This window comes from Diospyros lotus, chromosome 12 (assembly GCF_014633365.1).
Source record: "Diospyros lotus cultivar Yz01 chromosome 12, ASM1463336v1, whole genome shotgun sequence".
Classification (NCBI taxonomy): domain Eukaryota; kingdom Viridiplantae; phylum Streptophyta; class Magnoliopsida; order Ericales; family Ebenaceae; genus Diospyros; species Diospyros lotus.
The window spans coordinates 19,044,017-19,063,078 of NC_068349.1; the positions used below are offsets into that span (position 1 = coordinate 19,044,017).

Here is a 19,062-nt window from a genome sequence, read left to right on the forward strand (position 1 = left end):
TGTCCCTCATCTTCATGATGTGCTCACGCACACCTTTAATACCGGTGAGCCTCATTGATGATAACTTCATCATTAAGGTGCTGGCAAGTGCCTTATCTGAAGACTCAAACTGTTCATCAATAGCCTTCAGCAATTCGTTGACTATCTTGCATTCTGGAATTGAACCACGAATACTAGCAGAAATCTTAGTTCGAATGAACATCATACTGAGGCGATTAGATCGCTCCCATCGCTCATGCTCAGCAATCAGAGCCTTAGTGCTAGTAGGATTGACTGCAGGTGGTTCAGATTTTTGGATTGCATAGTCGAAGTCCATGCACCCTAATTATAGAAGAATCCTGTCCTTCCACTCCTTATAGTTATCACCATTCAAATTAGGAACTGTTAGATTTGAATAGCAATGGCACCAACACCAAGAAGTGGGTGAATTGGGTTGTTTTAAAAAGTTGATTGAACTTGAAAATCCTTTTGATGAAAAATGAGATTTTAGTGTAGGTGAGGATTAATGAAATGTTTGGGACAATAAATGAAACAAAAAGCACAAGCAAATAAGAGACACAACAATATATAGTAGTTCGACTTAAACCAAGCCTAATCCACTACCTTAACTCCTCACTAAGGATTTTTTAATCAATCCACTAAAAACCTCTTATCTCTCTGGATAAGCCCTCTGACAACAAGCTAGGAAATTACAATCTCTTGCTTAGAAAAACAAGCCCTCTAGCAACAAACTAGGTATTTCAATCCCTTACTTCAATAAACAAATCATCAAGCACAACAAGCTAGGAATCAAAGTCCTCCTACAAGCAATGTAGGCCCTCTAGCAAAACAAAATAGTAAAATTACAAAGAGATACAAGATAGGAGAAGATTTGAGAAACAATATTCTCAGTTACAAATTCTTTAAAAAATAAAGACAAGGCTTGATAATGAATTTAACAAAATGAATACAAAGCCTTGAAAAGAGAACAAATTTACCAATGAAGCACAACAATGATCTTAGCACTTGGGAGCTTGTAATGTAATCTCTTAGTTGGTTTGAATCACCCATTTGACTTGTATTTATAGTGCCTTGAGAGCCCATTCACGAATCTTGTCGTTGGTAGTGGAAAAGCCATTTTGGGAGAGTGGAAAAACTAGTTGTTACATGTTGTCTGCGACAAACTGGTCAACAGGTGGATCAAGGCGGTTGGCAGCTTCTTAAGATCGATCGACAGGTCGCAATGCAGAGACGGTCGACAGCAAACAACAAAGAGCATATCTAACAACCGGTCGCAACAAGATTAGAACCGGTCGATAGGTCCATGTAACTAGTTGACAGGTTGGAACAAACAGTCGACATAAATATATTAGAATTACTTGACGATACCTTCCATTTACTTTAATACATAAATGTAAATAAGAAAGTACCCCCCATTTGGATTCAATAAAAATATCTAGAAAATCAAAATCCAGAACAATAAAAAAGTAGAATTTGGGTTTTAGTACAAATTCAGGATTTAGCAATTTTACCATCTCCAAAATACATACTTTATATTTCTTGAAAAATTCATTAAAAATAATTTTAACACCAATGAATGTTAGCTATTAAAAAATCGGGATATAGTTTTCTAAAAAGAAAACATTTTCTTATATGTCTCCTTATAAAGTGCTAACCTTCCAGACTTAGAAAAATATTAAAACTCTATCAAAAGGAGTTTCGAAACATGATGCATGAACTAAAGGATTTTTTAGACATTTGAATTTCGGGCCAAAACCTTTCATGCATGTTTCAAAATATGAAAAACTTATTTCGAAATATAAGATTAACATAAATAATTTTTCATACTTTTCAACAAACACATTTATGTTCTAGTTGGTCTTTTGTCTTAGAACAATTTTAGCTCTATGTTAACCAACGACTTCAAAGCTATTTTGAAAATCATTTTAGGAGATTCTTTTAAAACTAAATACTTGACTTTGCAAATCTCCATATGAATATGAATGAATTTAATTTGGTTTTCTTTTGAACAAAATAGACCTTGATATTGAAATTGATATATGTTGAAAACCATAACCTTGACTCATGACTTAGGGATTAAGCTAATATATGTTTTTCATCATCAAAACTAATATATAAAAGTCAAACAACAGGAACGTCACACTTCATATCAGATAAATTTATAGGTAAAGCAACTGCAAAAATAAGCATATAATCATACTCATGTAACTGAATGTGAGATTACTATAACTTAATGTCATGTTTTACCAATGTAAAGCATGCAACAATTATGAATCACTAATATATAACAACTGCCTATGGACTAAGTTACTACATTTAAATTGATTCATAATATGAACTTTATGATGTGACTAACAAATTATATTCCTTTTCTTAATTCCTGTGGGTAAATTAAAAAAATAATAATTTATTATCACATCCTAATTATTCACTCAAATACAACAAAAAATCCTATGAGATAAAATTTATTATATTCAATATGATTAATCACAATTAATGTCATTTAACCTCATGTGATCTTGCAACTCAACATATAATTTTAATTAATTAAAGATGGTGTGGCTAGTCTCTAATTAATCAAAATCATATTAATCACAAGAAATTTAAATAATTTAATCACAATAAATCATGCATAAGCAAGAAATTAATTTATGCATATATAACACCAATAATTATGCATAAACAATATCAATTCACTTAATCATGCATTAAAATTAACATGAGAATATAATTAATTGCATATGCATGAACAATATCATGATCAAAATTATAAATAATTTACTTAAGCATGCAATTTAATAATTAAACAAGAGATTAATATAATCAATTGCATAAAAATAAATTATTATAAGCTGAAAATTAAATCTAACTCTTGCCTTCATGTGGGGTTAATTCAAACATTGCTTTTTGAGACATGTTTAGGAGAAACGGACCACACCAATGGAATCGGGGACTCCAAAAACCTTAAGTGGGACCCTTTTCCAAAGCTGGGTGGCTACCTAGGGCGGTGCGTGAGACTCACGAGCCTTGACACGATGCGTGAGCCACACGCGCCCCATATGTACGGCCTAGATCCGACTCGGTGGTCTACCCGGCAACCCAACGGGCCGACCCACCTTCTTTTTTCCCAACAAACAACAAGGGTTTTCAAACCCTTGCCATTGCCGCCGCCTCTGAAATGCCATAGCCAACACGCCATCGTCGCCGCCACCAACCACCTTCGTCGCCACGCCATCGTCGCCGCCACCAACCACCTTCGTCGCCACGCCATCGCTGCCACCACCAATCGCCTTCGCAGCCATTGTCGATTGCCATCACAACGACGAACATCGCGCAGGTCTATTAGGTGCCATAACCACCTCCTTCTTGTTCATCTGGTCATCGCCTTCATCAACCCATACCCATGGCAGTTGCCGGCGATTACCCAGCCAAAATGATGACCCACATCATCCGCACATACGGCAATGGCAGAACGCATCCACCCAAACATAGACCCATCGACCATGGCTGCACCCAAGGCGAGTCATCGTCGCGAAATCGATAGTGACCCATCACTACAAGAAATGTGATGATTAGCTACGAATTTATAAGTGACGAGTAAAATTTTGTCACTAATACTCTATCATTAGTGATGAAATATTACTTTCGTCACCAAGCACATAATCATTTAGATGTTTAGTGACGAAAGGTAAACTTTTGTCACTAATGCTCTAAAATATTAGGATGACATCAAATTATTTATTTTGGCTACAACATCCATGATGCATTAGTGACGAATGTTTTTGTTATTAATGGTATTAAAAAATTATGACAAATAATTTGGTCACTAATTCTAAAACATAAATATGGACATGTTACGCCAAAATTATTAACTTATCGATGACAAAACAATTCTATCACTAATGGTGTTAACTATTAACAACTAACTTTTTCATCACCATTTTAAGGATTTAAACCAATGCTGAAAATACTAGTTTATTAGTGACGAAATAATTTATAGTCAATAGATAATACATTTACTGACGAAATCTTTTGTCACTTTTTTAAGAATAAAAAATGTGAACAAATTAGTTGCAAAATTAATGATTTTATAGTGACAAAACTTTTACTAATAATGGTATTTAACTATTAACAAATAATTTCATCACTAACTTAGAGATAAAATATGCATAACTGGACAACAAGTAATAAACTAATTATTAATAATGAATAAACATCCATTTGAAAATTAAAATTTTTATGGGTGCTCATTATTTACAATAATTAAATAAAAAGACTAATCAATTTATAATTATCAAATAATAAAAATTAAATTACAATGAAACCCATGATACGTACCTACTTGATGTATGGGCATATGTAATTGTTACTAAAAATAAATAAGCATCAATGTTATTTAGAAAATATCAAGTTAATAAAAATGATATAATTTAATTGTCTAATAATGTTATTTAAACACGATATATGTATGAAAAGTTTATTTACTGGAAAAATTATCACTACAAAAAAACTGGCATTTAGCGGCGATTTTTTTGGCATTTAGCGGTGGTTTTTAACTGCCGCTAAATCAGTCGTCGCAGAGCATTTAGTAGAGATTTTGACCAACCGCTGGAATAACTGCCTCAAATCATATTTTTTGCGGCGGTTTTAAAACCGCCGCAAAATTAGTGATTTAGCAGCGGTTTTTAAAATATATAACGGCGGTTGAAAAACTGCCATTAAAATTAAAGTTTTTCAACCGCCGCAAAAATTAAGAAAAAAATTAAAATTTTTAATTTTAGTGGCAGTTTCTAAAACCGCTGCTAAAATTAAAACAAAATTAAAAATTTTAATTTCTCCCACCTACCCGCGCCCACCCACCAGCCCGTGCCACCCAGCCACGTGGCCGCATGTCCGCGTGCCATGCATGCTTGTAACCGCCTGATTTTGTCAACCTCGCTTGTTATATAACCGCATATATAAATTATATACCACTACTTTTCAGAATTATATTTTATATTTTTTAATATAGAAAGAAAAATATTAATTAATTTATTATTTTTTAAAAGAGTAAAGGAATAAATTAAAAATAAATTCATTGAATTAAATTAACTAAATTAATTTATTAAAAATAAAAAAATTATATATTTTTTAAAATTATTAAAATTTTGTTAAATTTATTTTTATTTTTATTTTTTTAAATTAAATTTTTAGTTAACTAGTGGTGATATATGAGAGAGTTTAATTTAAAAAAAATAAATTTATTATTTTAAATAATTTTAACAAAATTGATAATTATAATTTTTTTAATCTTTAATCATGTTGAAAAAATTTAAGTTTACTTAATTATTCACTATTCAATATGCTAATGGAGAACACTTTTAATTCAATATACTTATAATTTTTTTATTATATTATATTTATTTATAAATAAATATTATAAAATCTATAATATTACAACTTAAAGACGTTCGTTATTTTTTATTTATTATATTATAATTATAAATATGAGTAAGAATAAGTTTTTTCAATAATAACAAAATTTTAAAAAAATAAATTTTGATTTCTTCAATAGTCTTAAAAATATGATACCTTAAATATGAATTAGCATTGAAAAACCCTAGTATTTGACAACCTTAAATAATTTTTTATGAATTTGTTAACACATCACATTTTCAAGACTATAATATAATTATTAAAGTAATTAATAATTAATTAATCACTACCTTTGATTTAATACAAATTTTTGAGGGGAAAAATTCACCATTGATTGACACTTGGCAAAATACTTTATTTGACTATCATATTTTAATATTATATAAATATACATAGAATAAAGATATAAAAATAATATTTTAAATAAATAGATAATTTTCTATGACTTAATTAATAGTTTAAGTTATCTATTAATATTTCTCATATATTTAAAATTTATTATTAATTTTACAATAATTAGTACATATTATTTCAAAACAATTGAAAGATTTAAATTATTAATGCAAATTACAAAATGTAAATTATTAATGCAATAAGTATTAAACGCAAATCATTAATGCAAGTTTTGGGGGAAAATTTTATTACTACTTATTATTTCAAAATAATTGAAAGATTTAAATTATTAATGCAAATTACAAAATACAAATTATTAATGCAATCAGTATTAATTGTAAATCATTAATGCAAGTTTTGGAGGGAAATTTCTTTTTTCAAGACTATCTTACTTTTATATATATAAAGATGCAAATTACAAAATATAAATTATTAATACAATAAGTACTAAACGCAAATCATTAATTTTGGGAAAAATTTTATTACTACTTATTATTTCAAAACAATTGAAAATTTTAAATTATTAGTGCAAATTACAAAATACAAATTATTAATGCAATAAATATTAATTGTAAATCATTAATATAAGTTTCAGAGAGAAATTTCTTTTTTGAAGACTATCCTACTTTTATATATATAAATATGCAAATTACAAAATGTAAATTATTAATACAATAAGTACTAAATGAAAATCATTAATTTGGAGGAAAATTTTATTATTGCTTATTATTTCAAAGCAATTGAAAATTTTAAATTATTAATGCAATCAGTATTAATTGTAAATCATTAATGCAAGTTTTGGGGGGAAATTTCTTTTTTCAAGACTATCCTACTTTTATATATATAAAGATGCAAATTACAAAATGTAAATTATTAATACAATAAGGATTAAATGCAAATCATTAATGTAAGTTTTGGGGGAAAATTTTATTACTATTTATTATTTCAAAGCAATTGAAAATTTTAAATTATTAATGTAAATTACAAAAAATAAATTATTAATACAATAAGTATTAATTACAAATCATTAATGCAAGTTTTGGAGGGAAATTTCTTTTTTCAAAACTATCATACTTTTATATATATAAAGATTTTGTAATTAATTTAAATTAAATTTTAAATTTCTTTTAAGATTTTATATTTCTTTTTGTTAATTTAATTCAATTTAATTTTAATTTTAAATTATTTAATTTTAATTATAAATTATTTAATTATTTTTGAATTTAGTGGCGATTTTTCAAAAATCGCCTACTAAATTAAATTTTTAATGAATTTTGCGACGGTTTTAAAAAATCACTGCAAATATTAATTTAATTTAATTTTAAATTATTTAATTATTTTTTAATTTAGCGACGATTTTGAAAAACTGTCGTTAAATTAAATTTTTTGATGATTTTTGCGGCGGTTTTGAAAACCACCGCAAATATTAATTTAATTTTAATTATAAATTATTTCATTATTATTGAATTTAGCGGCGATTTTTCAAAAATCGCCGCTAAATTAAATTTTTTAATGAATTTTGCGGTGATTTTTAAAAACCGCGGTAAATATTAATTTAATTTTAATTTTAAATTATTTAATTATTTTTTATTTTTTAATTTAATGCCAGTTTTGAAAAATCGCAGCTAAATTAAATTTTTTGATGAATTTTGCGACAATTTTGAAAATTGCCGTAAATGTTCATTTAATTTTAATTTTAAATTATTTTTAATTTAGCGACAGTTTCTCAAAAATCGCTGCTAAATTTAATTTAATTTTTTAATTATTTAATTATTTTCTAAATTTAGCTGCGATTTTTTGAAAATCGCCGCAAAATTGAATGTTTTAATAAATTTTGCTACGATTTTTTAAAACTACCGCAAAATGTTAAAAAAATCGCTGCTAAAATAGTATTTGTGGCGGTTTGTAAATCGCCGCAAAATTTCATTTTTTGCGACTGTTAATCAATTTTTTTGTTGTATATAAACACTTTCTCGACAAATTATCAACTGATTTCAAAAGTTTTAAACACTTATACAAAGTAAAAGTATTTATTATTTTTGAGAAATTATTAATAATTTTATAAATAATATTTTTAATTTTCTTTACAAATATAAATTGAAATGGCATTACCAAAAAAAAATTGTCATATAATTATCTAATATATTTTTTAATTCTTTTTTAGTGTGTTTTGAGAAGCAATCAAATCATAGTTCAAAAAACCAAATATAATTGATTTATATATTAACACAAATAAAATTTAAATTAAATTAACACAAATTAAAACTGCACATCAAAATTTTTATAAAAAAAAATCAATTTCAAGTTTTAAAATATTTTTTGAAAAATAATTAAACTTTTATGAATTAAAAATAAAACAACCCAATAAAATGATACACTTGACAACATAACAAAACTATAATATAATAGTAAACTATTAAATACTCCAACAATTTCCAAATTGCCCCAATGAAATATAATTCCCATTTACAGGACTATCATACAATCATAACTAATCTCAATAACTGTGGGCAAACTCCCAAATAAATACGAAAGTTTTTCTTAACCCACTTTCATTTCAACATCATTCCATAACAAAATCCATAAGATCCTTAATTTAAAATATATAAAAAAATACAAACTACCAAACAATTATCAAGAAAACCAACAAAGACAGAAGTGAAACCAAAATCTTCCAACTCTTATGAACTAGAGTTGCATCACCGAGTCTGCCAAAATAGATATCATCACAATTTACTCCATCTTCCCAACAACACCCTTGATTCCTAAACAAAATAAATAGAGATCATCTTTTGTAATATGGGTTTAAAAAACAAAAAACAATAAAAATTTAATCAAAACTAAGAAAAAATTACTTACATACCTGTGTGAAAATTCTAGAAATGATACTCCTATCCTCTCCATAATATATGAATAAGGAACTTAGATTCTGAACAAGGTAATACAATAAGATAAAATTGTAATAAACTAGACATACAAGCAACCTAATATTAAATGGAACAAAGGTGAAAAGCAAAATCCAACATTAAAATTAAAAATTGAATATAAAAACAGTTAGTACCTCTGTAAAACCTAGCTCAACCCATTTCATTGTACATTGCTGTCATAATTATTCTCTTCATCATTTGCTTCATCACTAACATATTCCACCATGGTATCATCTTCTATATCACTATCTCCTTCAAAAATATTTGTGGCAATGTCTTCTCTAGCTTGTTGACTAAAAGTAGCCATATCTATACAATGTGGTTCAACATCGTCCTAGTGGAGTTGATTGACATCATCATCTTGAACTGAAGCAACTTCTACAATCTCATCAATAAAGCTTTTAGCATGGTATGTACGGCAATTCATTTCCCAGTGACCACAATACATTTTTGAGGAACTTCAGTGGAAAACTTGGTTCTAAGAAATATTTTAAAATTATTGAGAGAAGCCTTCTCAAACCATTACAAGAATAGTTCACAAAAGGCAGGAATATTCAATAACAAATTCTCCAGCGCAGTTCAATCAAATGAATCTTGAAATTCCCACACCATGTAACTAAAATACTATCCTTAAAATTACACCAGTCAAAAAAATGATAATATACTTAAAAATTACAAGTTAATGTGCCTCTTTACAAGAAAATAATATCGTACTCAATGGGACGAACACTTAATCACATATAAAAATGTCACATCAAGCACCCAAATAGATTACTTCCTCATGAGACAAGAGGACCGGGTATGTTGTAGGGATTGTAAGGTGATACCAGGAGAGTGTTTGACTACTCAACATAGACTTCTAGTACTTGACATCCAAGTAAGAAATTGGAAGAGAAAAAATCACATAAAACAAAATCCAAGAATCAGGTGGTGGGATTTAAAAGGGGAGAAACAACTAATCTTTAAAGAAAAATTAAGGGGTAGAAGAGAATGAAATGGAGAAGGACAGACAAATCAAATGTGGAGAGAAATGGCTAATGCCCTGAGAAACACAGCAAAGGTAGTGCTTGGAGAGACAAATAGTAGAGCCCCTAACCTTAAGGAGTCTTGGTGGTGGAATGAAGAAGTGCAATTGAAAATTAAAAATAAGAAAAATTGCTATAAGGCTATATATCAGTGCAACAATGAAGAAAATCAAAAAAATTATAAAGAATCAAAAAAGACAGCAAAAAAAAGCTGTTAGTGAAGCAAGGTCAAAAGCATACAAGAATCTATATAAACGACTTGATACAAAAGATAGAGATAGGGGGATATATAAATTAGCTAAAGCAAGAGAAAGAAAAACAAGGGATTTAAATCAAGTGAAATGCATAAAAAATGAAAATCAAAATGTATTAGTGAATGAGGGAGCGATTAAGGAGAGATGGAAGGAGTATTTCACAAAATTATTCAATGATGATGGCGACACAAGAGTTAGGTTGGGACATCTTAGTAACTCCGAAGGGAACGTGAGCTATACATTTTATCGACGCATAAATCCAAATGAAATAAGACAAGCATTAAAAAAGATAAAAAATCATAAGGCGGTGGGACCGGATAATATACCAATAGAAGCATGGAAATGCATGGGAGAAGAGGGTATCTCCTGGCTAACGAAATTATTTAACGCGATTCTTAAATCAAAAAAGATGCCAAATGAGTGGAGGAAGAGTACTTTGGTCCCTATATATAAGAACAAAAGAGATGTTCAAAACTGTGAAAATTACAGAGGAATTAAGTTAATGAGCCATACCATGAAACTCTGGGAGAGAGTAATAAAGCAGAGGCTTAGAAAAGAAACAGAGGTCTCAGAAAATCAGTTTGGTTTCATACCTGATAGGTCAACAATGGAAGCTATATACCTACTGAGGCGCCTAATGGAAAGGTATCGGGATCATCAGAAGGACCTATATATGGTGTTTATAGATCTAGAAAAGGCCTATGATAGGGTCCCTAGAGAAGTATTATTGAGGGTTTTAGAGAAGAAAAGAGTCTGAATAGCCTATATACAAGCCCTTAAGGACATGTATCATGGTGCAGAGATAAGGGTCAGAACATGCGGAGGGGATACTGAACCGTTTAAAATTACAATAGGATTGCATCAAGATTCTGCACTAAGTCCATACTTATTTGCTTTAGTAATGGATGATCTCACTAAAGATATTCAGACAGATGTGTCATGGTGTATGCTATTTGCAGACGACATAGTGTTGGTGGATAAAACAAAAGAAGGAGTGAACACTAAGCTTGAGTTATGGAGAAACAATTTAGAATCTAAGGGATTTAAATTAAGTAGAAAGAAAACAGAATATATGGAATGTAAATTTGGTAAGAATACAAGAGTGGAGGATGTTATAATAAAATTAGAAGACTAAATCTTACAAAGAAAAGACCATTTTCAATATTTGGGATCAATGATTCAAAAAGATGGAGAAATTCACGAGGATGTCACACATAGAATTAAGGCAAGTTGGCTAAAATAGAGAAATGCACCGGGGGTGTTATGTGATGATAAAATCCCATTAAAATTGAAAGGAAAATTCTATAGGACAGCTATAAGACCAGTTTTGTTGTACGGCTCAGAATGTTGGACAGTCAAATACCAACATGAGCAAAAGACGAGTGTAGCGGAGATAGGATGTTAAGATGGATGTACGGCCATACAAGAAAAGATAAAATTAGAAATAAAGTTATTCGTAATAAGATAGGAGTAGTGCCAATAGAAGAGAAGATGAGAGAGACTAGACTAAGATGGTTTGGTCATGTGAGAAGGAGATCAAGAGACGCTCCTGTGATGAAAGTTGATGAAATGGAACAATTAATCAAAAAAAGAGGTAGAGGCAGACCTAAAAAGACTTTGAATGAGACATTAAAGTTTGATATGAAGTGTATGGATCTCAATGAAGATATGACAAAAGATAAAAATACATGAAAGTCTAGAATTCATGTAGCCGACCCCACATAGTGGGATAAAGGCTGGATATGTTGTTGTTGTTGTAGATAGTGATTCTAAACGGTCCTTGGAGATGGTCTTGACTATATGGATTGTTAAGATGTAAAATAAGTACTGCCTGTTATAGGTTAGCACTAATACAAGGAAAAAGAAGATGGGCATTTGTGGCAGTGACTATGTCAATAAATTGGGGTGCCACCTTTGACAAATCACAAAGTTTGGGGGCGGGGCATGACAAAGATCAAGTGCCTGTTTGTTTTTGTTTCTAATTTTCATGTATTCATTTTTAGTTTAAGTTTTCAAATTTTGTGTTTAGTTTTTGTTTTCAGTTGAAAAAAATCAAAACTGAATCTGTACTTGATTAATCAATTATTAACCTTGTTTAATTGATTAAAGAGTTACAGAGCTTCAAGTCCTCTTGATTTATTAAAATGTTTGCAAGTCTATAACATACACATGCACTATTTAAGAAACAAGACTGAAAATTAACTACGATTCAAGCGTATTAGCTCAACAAGTATCCGTTGAAGTTAACTAAGCAGTATTGGCTCTGTGTGTATGTATATTCTTTCCTGTAACTCTGTAATACATATTCACACACACACAATATATATATATGCATATACATATACATATACACACAGAATATACATACACAGAGAATATATATACATACAGAATATATATATACACATACCTTTGAATTGGCGGAGGCAGATCTGGCAGCGACGTACGCGGAGGAGGAGCCTGATCGAGGCGGAGGCAGCGGTGGTGGCGGCGACCGGAGGCGGAGGCAGCGACGGATGGGTCGACGCGCGAGAGTTGTTAACAGAGAGAGAGAGAGAAAAAGAGGAGAGGCGGTGATGGGGAATTAGGGATTTGGGAGGAAAGAGGCAGGGCACTCCCGCCATTGCCTTGGTGTTTTTTGTTTGATAAAAATAAAATTATTTAAGATTATAATAAAAAAAATAATATTAATAATTATTTGATTGGTAAAAATATAATTATTTAAGATTATGATAATTGATAAAATAATTTAAATTATGATAATTATAAAATAATTAAAATAATAATAATTAAAATTATGATAATAAAATAATTTAAATTATTTTATCAAATTAATATTTATTTAAAAATATAATTATTGAATCCATAATTTTGTTACACTTCAAAAATATAGTCCTATTAAATTTTTGTTTTAGAATACTTTATTAGTATGTCTTATTAAAATTATTTTATTGAAACATTTCAAAAATTATGTAATTTTTAAAAAATGTCCTAAAAAAATTGATCCAACAAGAGTTTTTTATTATAATATTTTACTTATTTTTTTCTTTCTTCTCCAATCCATTTTTACGTTTATGTGTATGTGTATGTTTATATTAATTTTCTCCAAACTAAAAACATACCTATGCATATTGAAAATGCTATTTAAATATAAATATATAATACATTGATATATAATATCATTAAAAATATTTAAAATTATTTTAATATTTATATTAATTTTTTTATTTAATGAATATTACAATTACCAAAGACAATACTCAACTCTACAATATAAAATTAATTTTTTCTTTTTCTTAAAAGGTGCCAAAAGTTCAAGACATTAGAAAATGATAAAGACTTATCCCTCTAATCATAGGGATAAATTATGTGCAATATAATTTAATAATTTTTATCAATAAATATAAATATTAACTATAAAATTATCAATTACTTATAAATCATGTGCAGATACATCTAAACTCTTAAATCAAAGGTAAAATATTAAAAAAATGAGATTTGTTAAAAGTTAAAGAAATTTTAAATTTAACTCCCTCTCTACCTCGTGATACTGATTTAGAAAAGTCCACTTTAATTTTAGTGGAAAATAGATTTAAAATATCATAATTTATTTTAAAAAGAAAAATCCATATAAAAGAACAATTTCACTTCTAAAATTTTTAAAACTAGTTTTTCTACTATCTTTAATCTTCAATAGCTTTTATTCATTTATTGTTTAGAATTGTAAATGAGATTACTCATTCCTCAACAATTTGATATTCAACTCAATAAAAATTTATTTATTAAGATAAATGAGTTGAAGTGAAATCTAATTTTAAAATTTAATTTATAAATGAATTAAACTTTAATTTAAAAAAATTTGACTCACTAACTCACAAGTTGACTCGATTAGAGTTTACTAACAGATCTAATTAAAAGTTTAAGAATAACATAAATATATTAATAAATTTATTTATATTTTTATAAATATATGAATAAATAATATATTATAAATAATATTATTAAATATATATTATACTCTCAGCTACATCTCACGAAACCTCTTCCCCCTCTCTCTCACTCTAACTCACTAATTAAACACATCTAATTAATTAAGTATTTAAATTATAAATGTATTTATAGTATATTTTTTATTAGTGATATTAAATTTTTATAATTTACTAAATTAAATTATTTGATCAATCTTCATTTTTGTAACTAAATTAAGTTATTTTAAGTTACAAAAATTTGATATTACTAACAAAAAAAAATATATTTATAATTTAGTTTTATAATTTAAATACTTAATTAATTAAATGTGTTTAATTAGAAGGGCAAGGACGCTGCAGCAAGTGATCATTGCAGTTAACAGCAAGTGCATCATTGCTCCTGCAAATTACAAATTAAAACATGGTCCAACAGTCAAAGTGTAAATTGAAATACATAATATATTATATTATATTATATTATATATTAACATAATTATTATCAAAAAATAAGATAATAACTTTTAGCATTTCCGTCTTCTACTTGTTTTATCAAATAAATTTAATTTAAAATTAAAATTTTGAAAAGAACAAGAAATGGACAACTACTGCAGCAGGCGTTTTCGTCTTCTTCTTATTTTGTCAAATAAATTTAATTTAAAATTAAAATTTTGCAAAGGATAAGAGATGGCAAGCTCCTGCAACAGGCTCATCATTACACATGCAAATTGCAAATTGAAACATGATCCAACAGGTAAAGGGTAAATTGAAATGTATAATATATTATAATATATATTAACATAATTACAAGTAATATATTATATATTTGCTGCCTTATCTTTTAATTTTTTTAAATATATAATATATTATATTATATTATTATTAACATAATTATTATAAAAAATAATAATTTTTAACCTTTCCGTTTTCTTCTTGTTTTGTCAAACAAATTATATTTAAAATTAAATTTTAAAAAAAGACAAGAGATGGCAAGCTACTGCAGCAAACTTATCATTGCACTTGCAAATTGTTAATTGAAATTTGGGGAGCAGGGCCCATTCTACCGATCCTTTGTAAATATAATATATATAAATAATTATTAATATAATTATGAGTTATGCTACATGTATATTATTTTTGTACATCTTGGACTACACAAGGTGTATTAATGACAAAAATATCTTGCGCCTCTCCATGTGCCTCTATGCGCCTCAAAGGGATATTTTTGTCATTGATACACTTTTATGCAGTCTAAGATGTACACAAAGATATACAAATAACATTTTCCTATAATTATTATCCAAGAAGACTCCAGAAGCTGTGCGCGTAAAGTGCATCTCCTCCATTCCAAGATCCCTTCCATCCTCTTATTCCTCCCTTCCGTCTGGCCGTCCCATTAAGCCACCATCACTAAAATGATGGGAAAGTGTCAGCACAGGAAGATGAAGAAGAGAAGATACTCTCACAAAACCTCTCACCGCGCGAAGTTTCTCACCAAAGATATCCTTTTCTATTGCTTTCTTGCATTTTCTATTCAATATTTTATCTATTTTATGTTAATTCTATTTGAGATTTTCATTGGTGATTTCCATGACTATGGGCTGGGGTTGGTCACGTGACGATGATGTGTATGAGGAGCTTCAGAAGCCAGACGAGGAGAGGAAGCCCTTGCCCCTTGATGAAGATCTTCCTGGAATGGGTCAATTCTACAACTTTCACTGTGAGTAAATTATCTAAAAATAATTTTTTGTTTTTTTTTTTCTATATTGCAAAATAAATTAGCTAGTTCACTATTTAGCAAAATAAAGAAAAAAATGGGCTAGTTCACTAATTTTCTCCTCTCTTTTTTTCCGTTTACTAAATGCTAGTTAATAGCTTTTTTATATGAGATTTACATTTTTTACGAGCTTTCAATTTTTTCCTCTTATTTTATCTATTATTTCCTTTTTCTGGTGATAATTATATTAATTGGTATTTAACATTTTTTTCACATAGGCGGCATTCTTCAAAATTTTCCCGCTTAAATATATTTTAGAATCATATATTACCGACGCCTCAATCCGATCTATCTTCCATTGAAGATTTTACTCTCTCAGACTTTGCTAGAGTTATATTATAGTGTCGCTTCTCAGTTTTTTCTTGATACGTTTATCTATTTCAAAAATTGTTTACTATTTTAATCGATGATCAAAAAATCAATTTCATTGTTTTTTTTCTCTGTTGAAGGTTGGATGATATTTTTTTATTTGTGTTCATCGTATCTTTGATAGATTTTAGATATGGTGGGTTCTAGATCACTTGATTGCAAATATTTTTTTTATTTTTCTTTTCTTCTTATTCATGATTTTTTATTTTTTTTTAACAGTGTATTTTTTCAATTTTAGAGCTACAGGCTATGTTGATTCTTGCAACGTTGGTTCTTGCAGATGGTTTTTAATTTATAATAATAATTATTGTCAAAAGAAGAATACAGTAAAAGCAGAGCAGATGGATCCAATTTTAGCCCTTATGTTTTCTTCTTTCTTGCCAGTTCAATTTGAAGCAAATTGCAAATTAAAATTTGGGGATAATTGTTCTCCTTAAATATTATATTATATTAGAAATAAAATAAAATATATTTGTTATATATAATATATTATATATTTATTGTCTTCTGCCAAAGCTTCTGCAAATATATAATATATATTATATGTTTGTTGCAACGCTTGCAGATGTATAATATATATATATATTTATTATATTATTATTAATATAATTATTATAAGGAGAAGGCAGTAAAAGCACTGCCTTCTTTTTGAAAATGTAATTTTAGCCTCCATGTGTTCAATTTGAAGTTGTAATTTTGGAAGGTATAAGAGGGGATAGACTGCTGCAGCAGGCGCATCGCGCCAGCAAAGGGAAAATTAAAAAACTATATAAATTATGTGACATGTATTAAAATATAATAACTTGTATAGCACATATTATTGTATAAATGTTAAATGCTCAATGTTTTATTCTTTTTAAATTGATTGCAGGTTATAGCAACAATGGCACCAGGGGGACGCAATCTAAGGCGAAAAAAAATACAAGGCACAAATATCCAATTACCAACTATCACAACTAGGAAAAATTGCCAACAAGAATCTATTTCAAATGTACAAAATATTGAGAAAGGTAAACAATTGTTATTCTTAAATTACTCATTTTAGTTTATTATATGTTATATATTATTATTAAAATATTCTATTGTCGTTAGGTGGGCGTGTTCTTCGCCAAAAGACTATAAATAGAACAGCAATACAATTCAATTCTGATAAAATAGATGGATCCAATGAGTAAGAATTCACTCTTCCTACTACTAATTGTTTAGAAAATGGTAAACTCTACTTTTATACATGAGTTTATTTATTTTATTTTTGTGTACTTAATTGTTTTATGCACATATTATTGCATAAGATTTTTTTTTGTATTGTAGGAACTTTGTGAGATTAACAAAAACAATCAATCAAAGTTGAAGTACAATCATGTAATGGGCTCAAAAGCTTTTGTAGTAGCTCGATTTGAAATTGTAAGTCATTTCAATTTGTTACTTTTTGTTTTATTATTATGTATGAATATTATATCTTATTTAATTGTTAAGACATGCAAATATGATAGGCTGAGAAAATGAATAATGGTGTGGAACTTGATAGAATTGAATTCTATAAACACACCCACTATAGTAAAGGAAAGGGATGGTCATCAGTGGATGCAGAGACTAATTATGTAAGAATGTTTTTATTTTATTAATAGTAATTTTTTTTTAGAAATTATTTATTTCTTAAATATATGTGTTCTTTTGTTTATAGGATAAAATGAAAGAGTTACAATCTAAAGTTATTTTAGAAAGTGAAAGACAATTGATAATTGATGAGATTGTGGATGAGGTAATGGGGAAAAAATCTGGTTATGTGAAAGGCTTAGGTTATGGTCCAAAACCTATTGCAAATGCTTCAAAGTCTGCACATAAAAGAGCAATAGAGCTTGAAGAAGCTCTTAAAAGGACACGTGATGAGGCAGTTAATTCTCAACGTGAGCTATTGGATCGACTAAATACTACTGAAACATTAGTGGATACTCAACAAGCACAAATTGGAGATTTAAATTCTCAATTGGCATCTGTTTTAGCGACACAACAACAATTGATTGAAAGTTTAACTGCTTCAGGATTTATATCAATTACTAATGATTTAAGGTATTTTGATTTACTTTGCTTTTTTAATTCAATTTATTGTTATTACAAGAAAAAGATAATTAAAATATAACTTGATTTTGTGATTACTTTGTTTGATGTAGCAATAATAAGAGTTGATTTGATTCTAATAGGTATATATTTCTACCTTTACTATTTAATATATTTTTTTATGTGTCTATACTTGAGTTATTAATTTTAAATAATTTAATTCATTTATATTTTATTACAGATTAATTAGATGATTGACACTAAGAGATAGAAGGATCGACAAGCATCAAGATAGTAGGGGGATCGACAAGCATCAAGATGGTAGAGGGATGGATAAGCATTAGTTTTTGTGGAAATGGATTTGTTTATTTTTTTTAGGGCTTTTAGTATTTTTGTAACTTTAAGGAGGATTCATTTGAGTATTTGATTGGTATTAAATTTTATATTTAATGAATGGTATATTTTTTTAACTTTTTATGTGAACCAAAGTAGTATTAATATTTTATGTTTAATTGATAATTTTGTAATTCAGTTATATTATTGCAAAAGATGTTAATTTTATTGTTTTATCTTATAGTGTTTTTTAAGAGAAAAATTATAATTTAATTTAGTGATAGTAATATTATATTTTCAAAAATAGATTTAGTTATGTGGTTATAAAATTTTTATTTTAATTTATAAGAATTAGTTACAAAATTATCATAAATTATAAATAATTAATTATAAAAAAGATTATTATCATAAAAAATAAAAAATATAATAGTGACGAAAATAGCCATAAATATTTAAAATAAATAAATTTTATAATAAGATATAATGTAAATTGTGACAAAATGATGTGTGATAATAAATAAAGTAATTAGGGACAAAAATTTTTGT

General features: G+C 27.8%; 1 protein-coding gene across 6 annotated transcripts; it reads left to right on the plus strand.

Annotated features, from left to right (window-relative positions):
- The first annotated feature begins 15,484 nt into the window (after positions 1 to 15,484).
- LOC127814204 (uncharacterized) lies at positions 15,485 to 18,646 on the plus strand. 6 transcript variants are annotated; one of them, XR_008026309.1, is made up of 6 exons: positions 15,485 to 15,699; positions 16,997 to 17,135; positions 17,218 to 17,296; positions 17,437 to 18,195; positions 18,297 to 18,326; positions 18,425 to 18,646. XR_008026309.1 is itself a non-coding variant. In XM_052355547.1 (4 exons), exons 1-4 carry the CDS (start codon positions 15,601 to 15,603, stop codon positions 17,474 to 17,476), a joined length of 357 nt encoding a protein of 118 aa, XP_052211507.1. In that variant the 5' UTR covers positions 15,542 to 15,600; the 3' UTR covers positions 17,477 to 18,646. The 6 variants fall into 6 exon arrangements, 1 of the variants encoding a protein (XP_052211507.1); XR_008026308.1 differs by having other exon boundaries at positions 17,437 to 18,326; XR_008026307.1 differs by having other exon boundaries at positions 15,503 to 15,699; positions 17,437 to 17,529; positions 17,619 to 18,646.
- Positions 18,647 to 19,062: the final 416 nt, after the last annotated feature.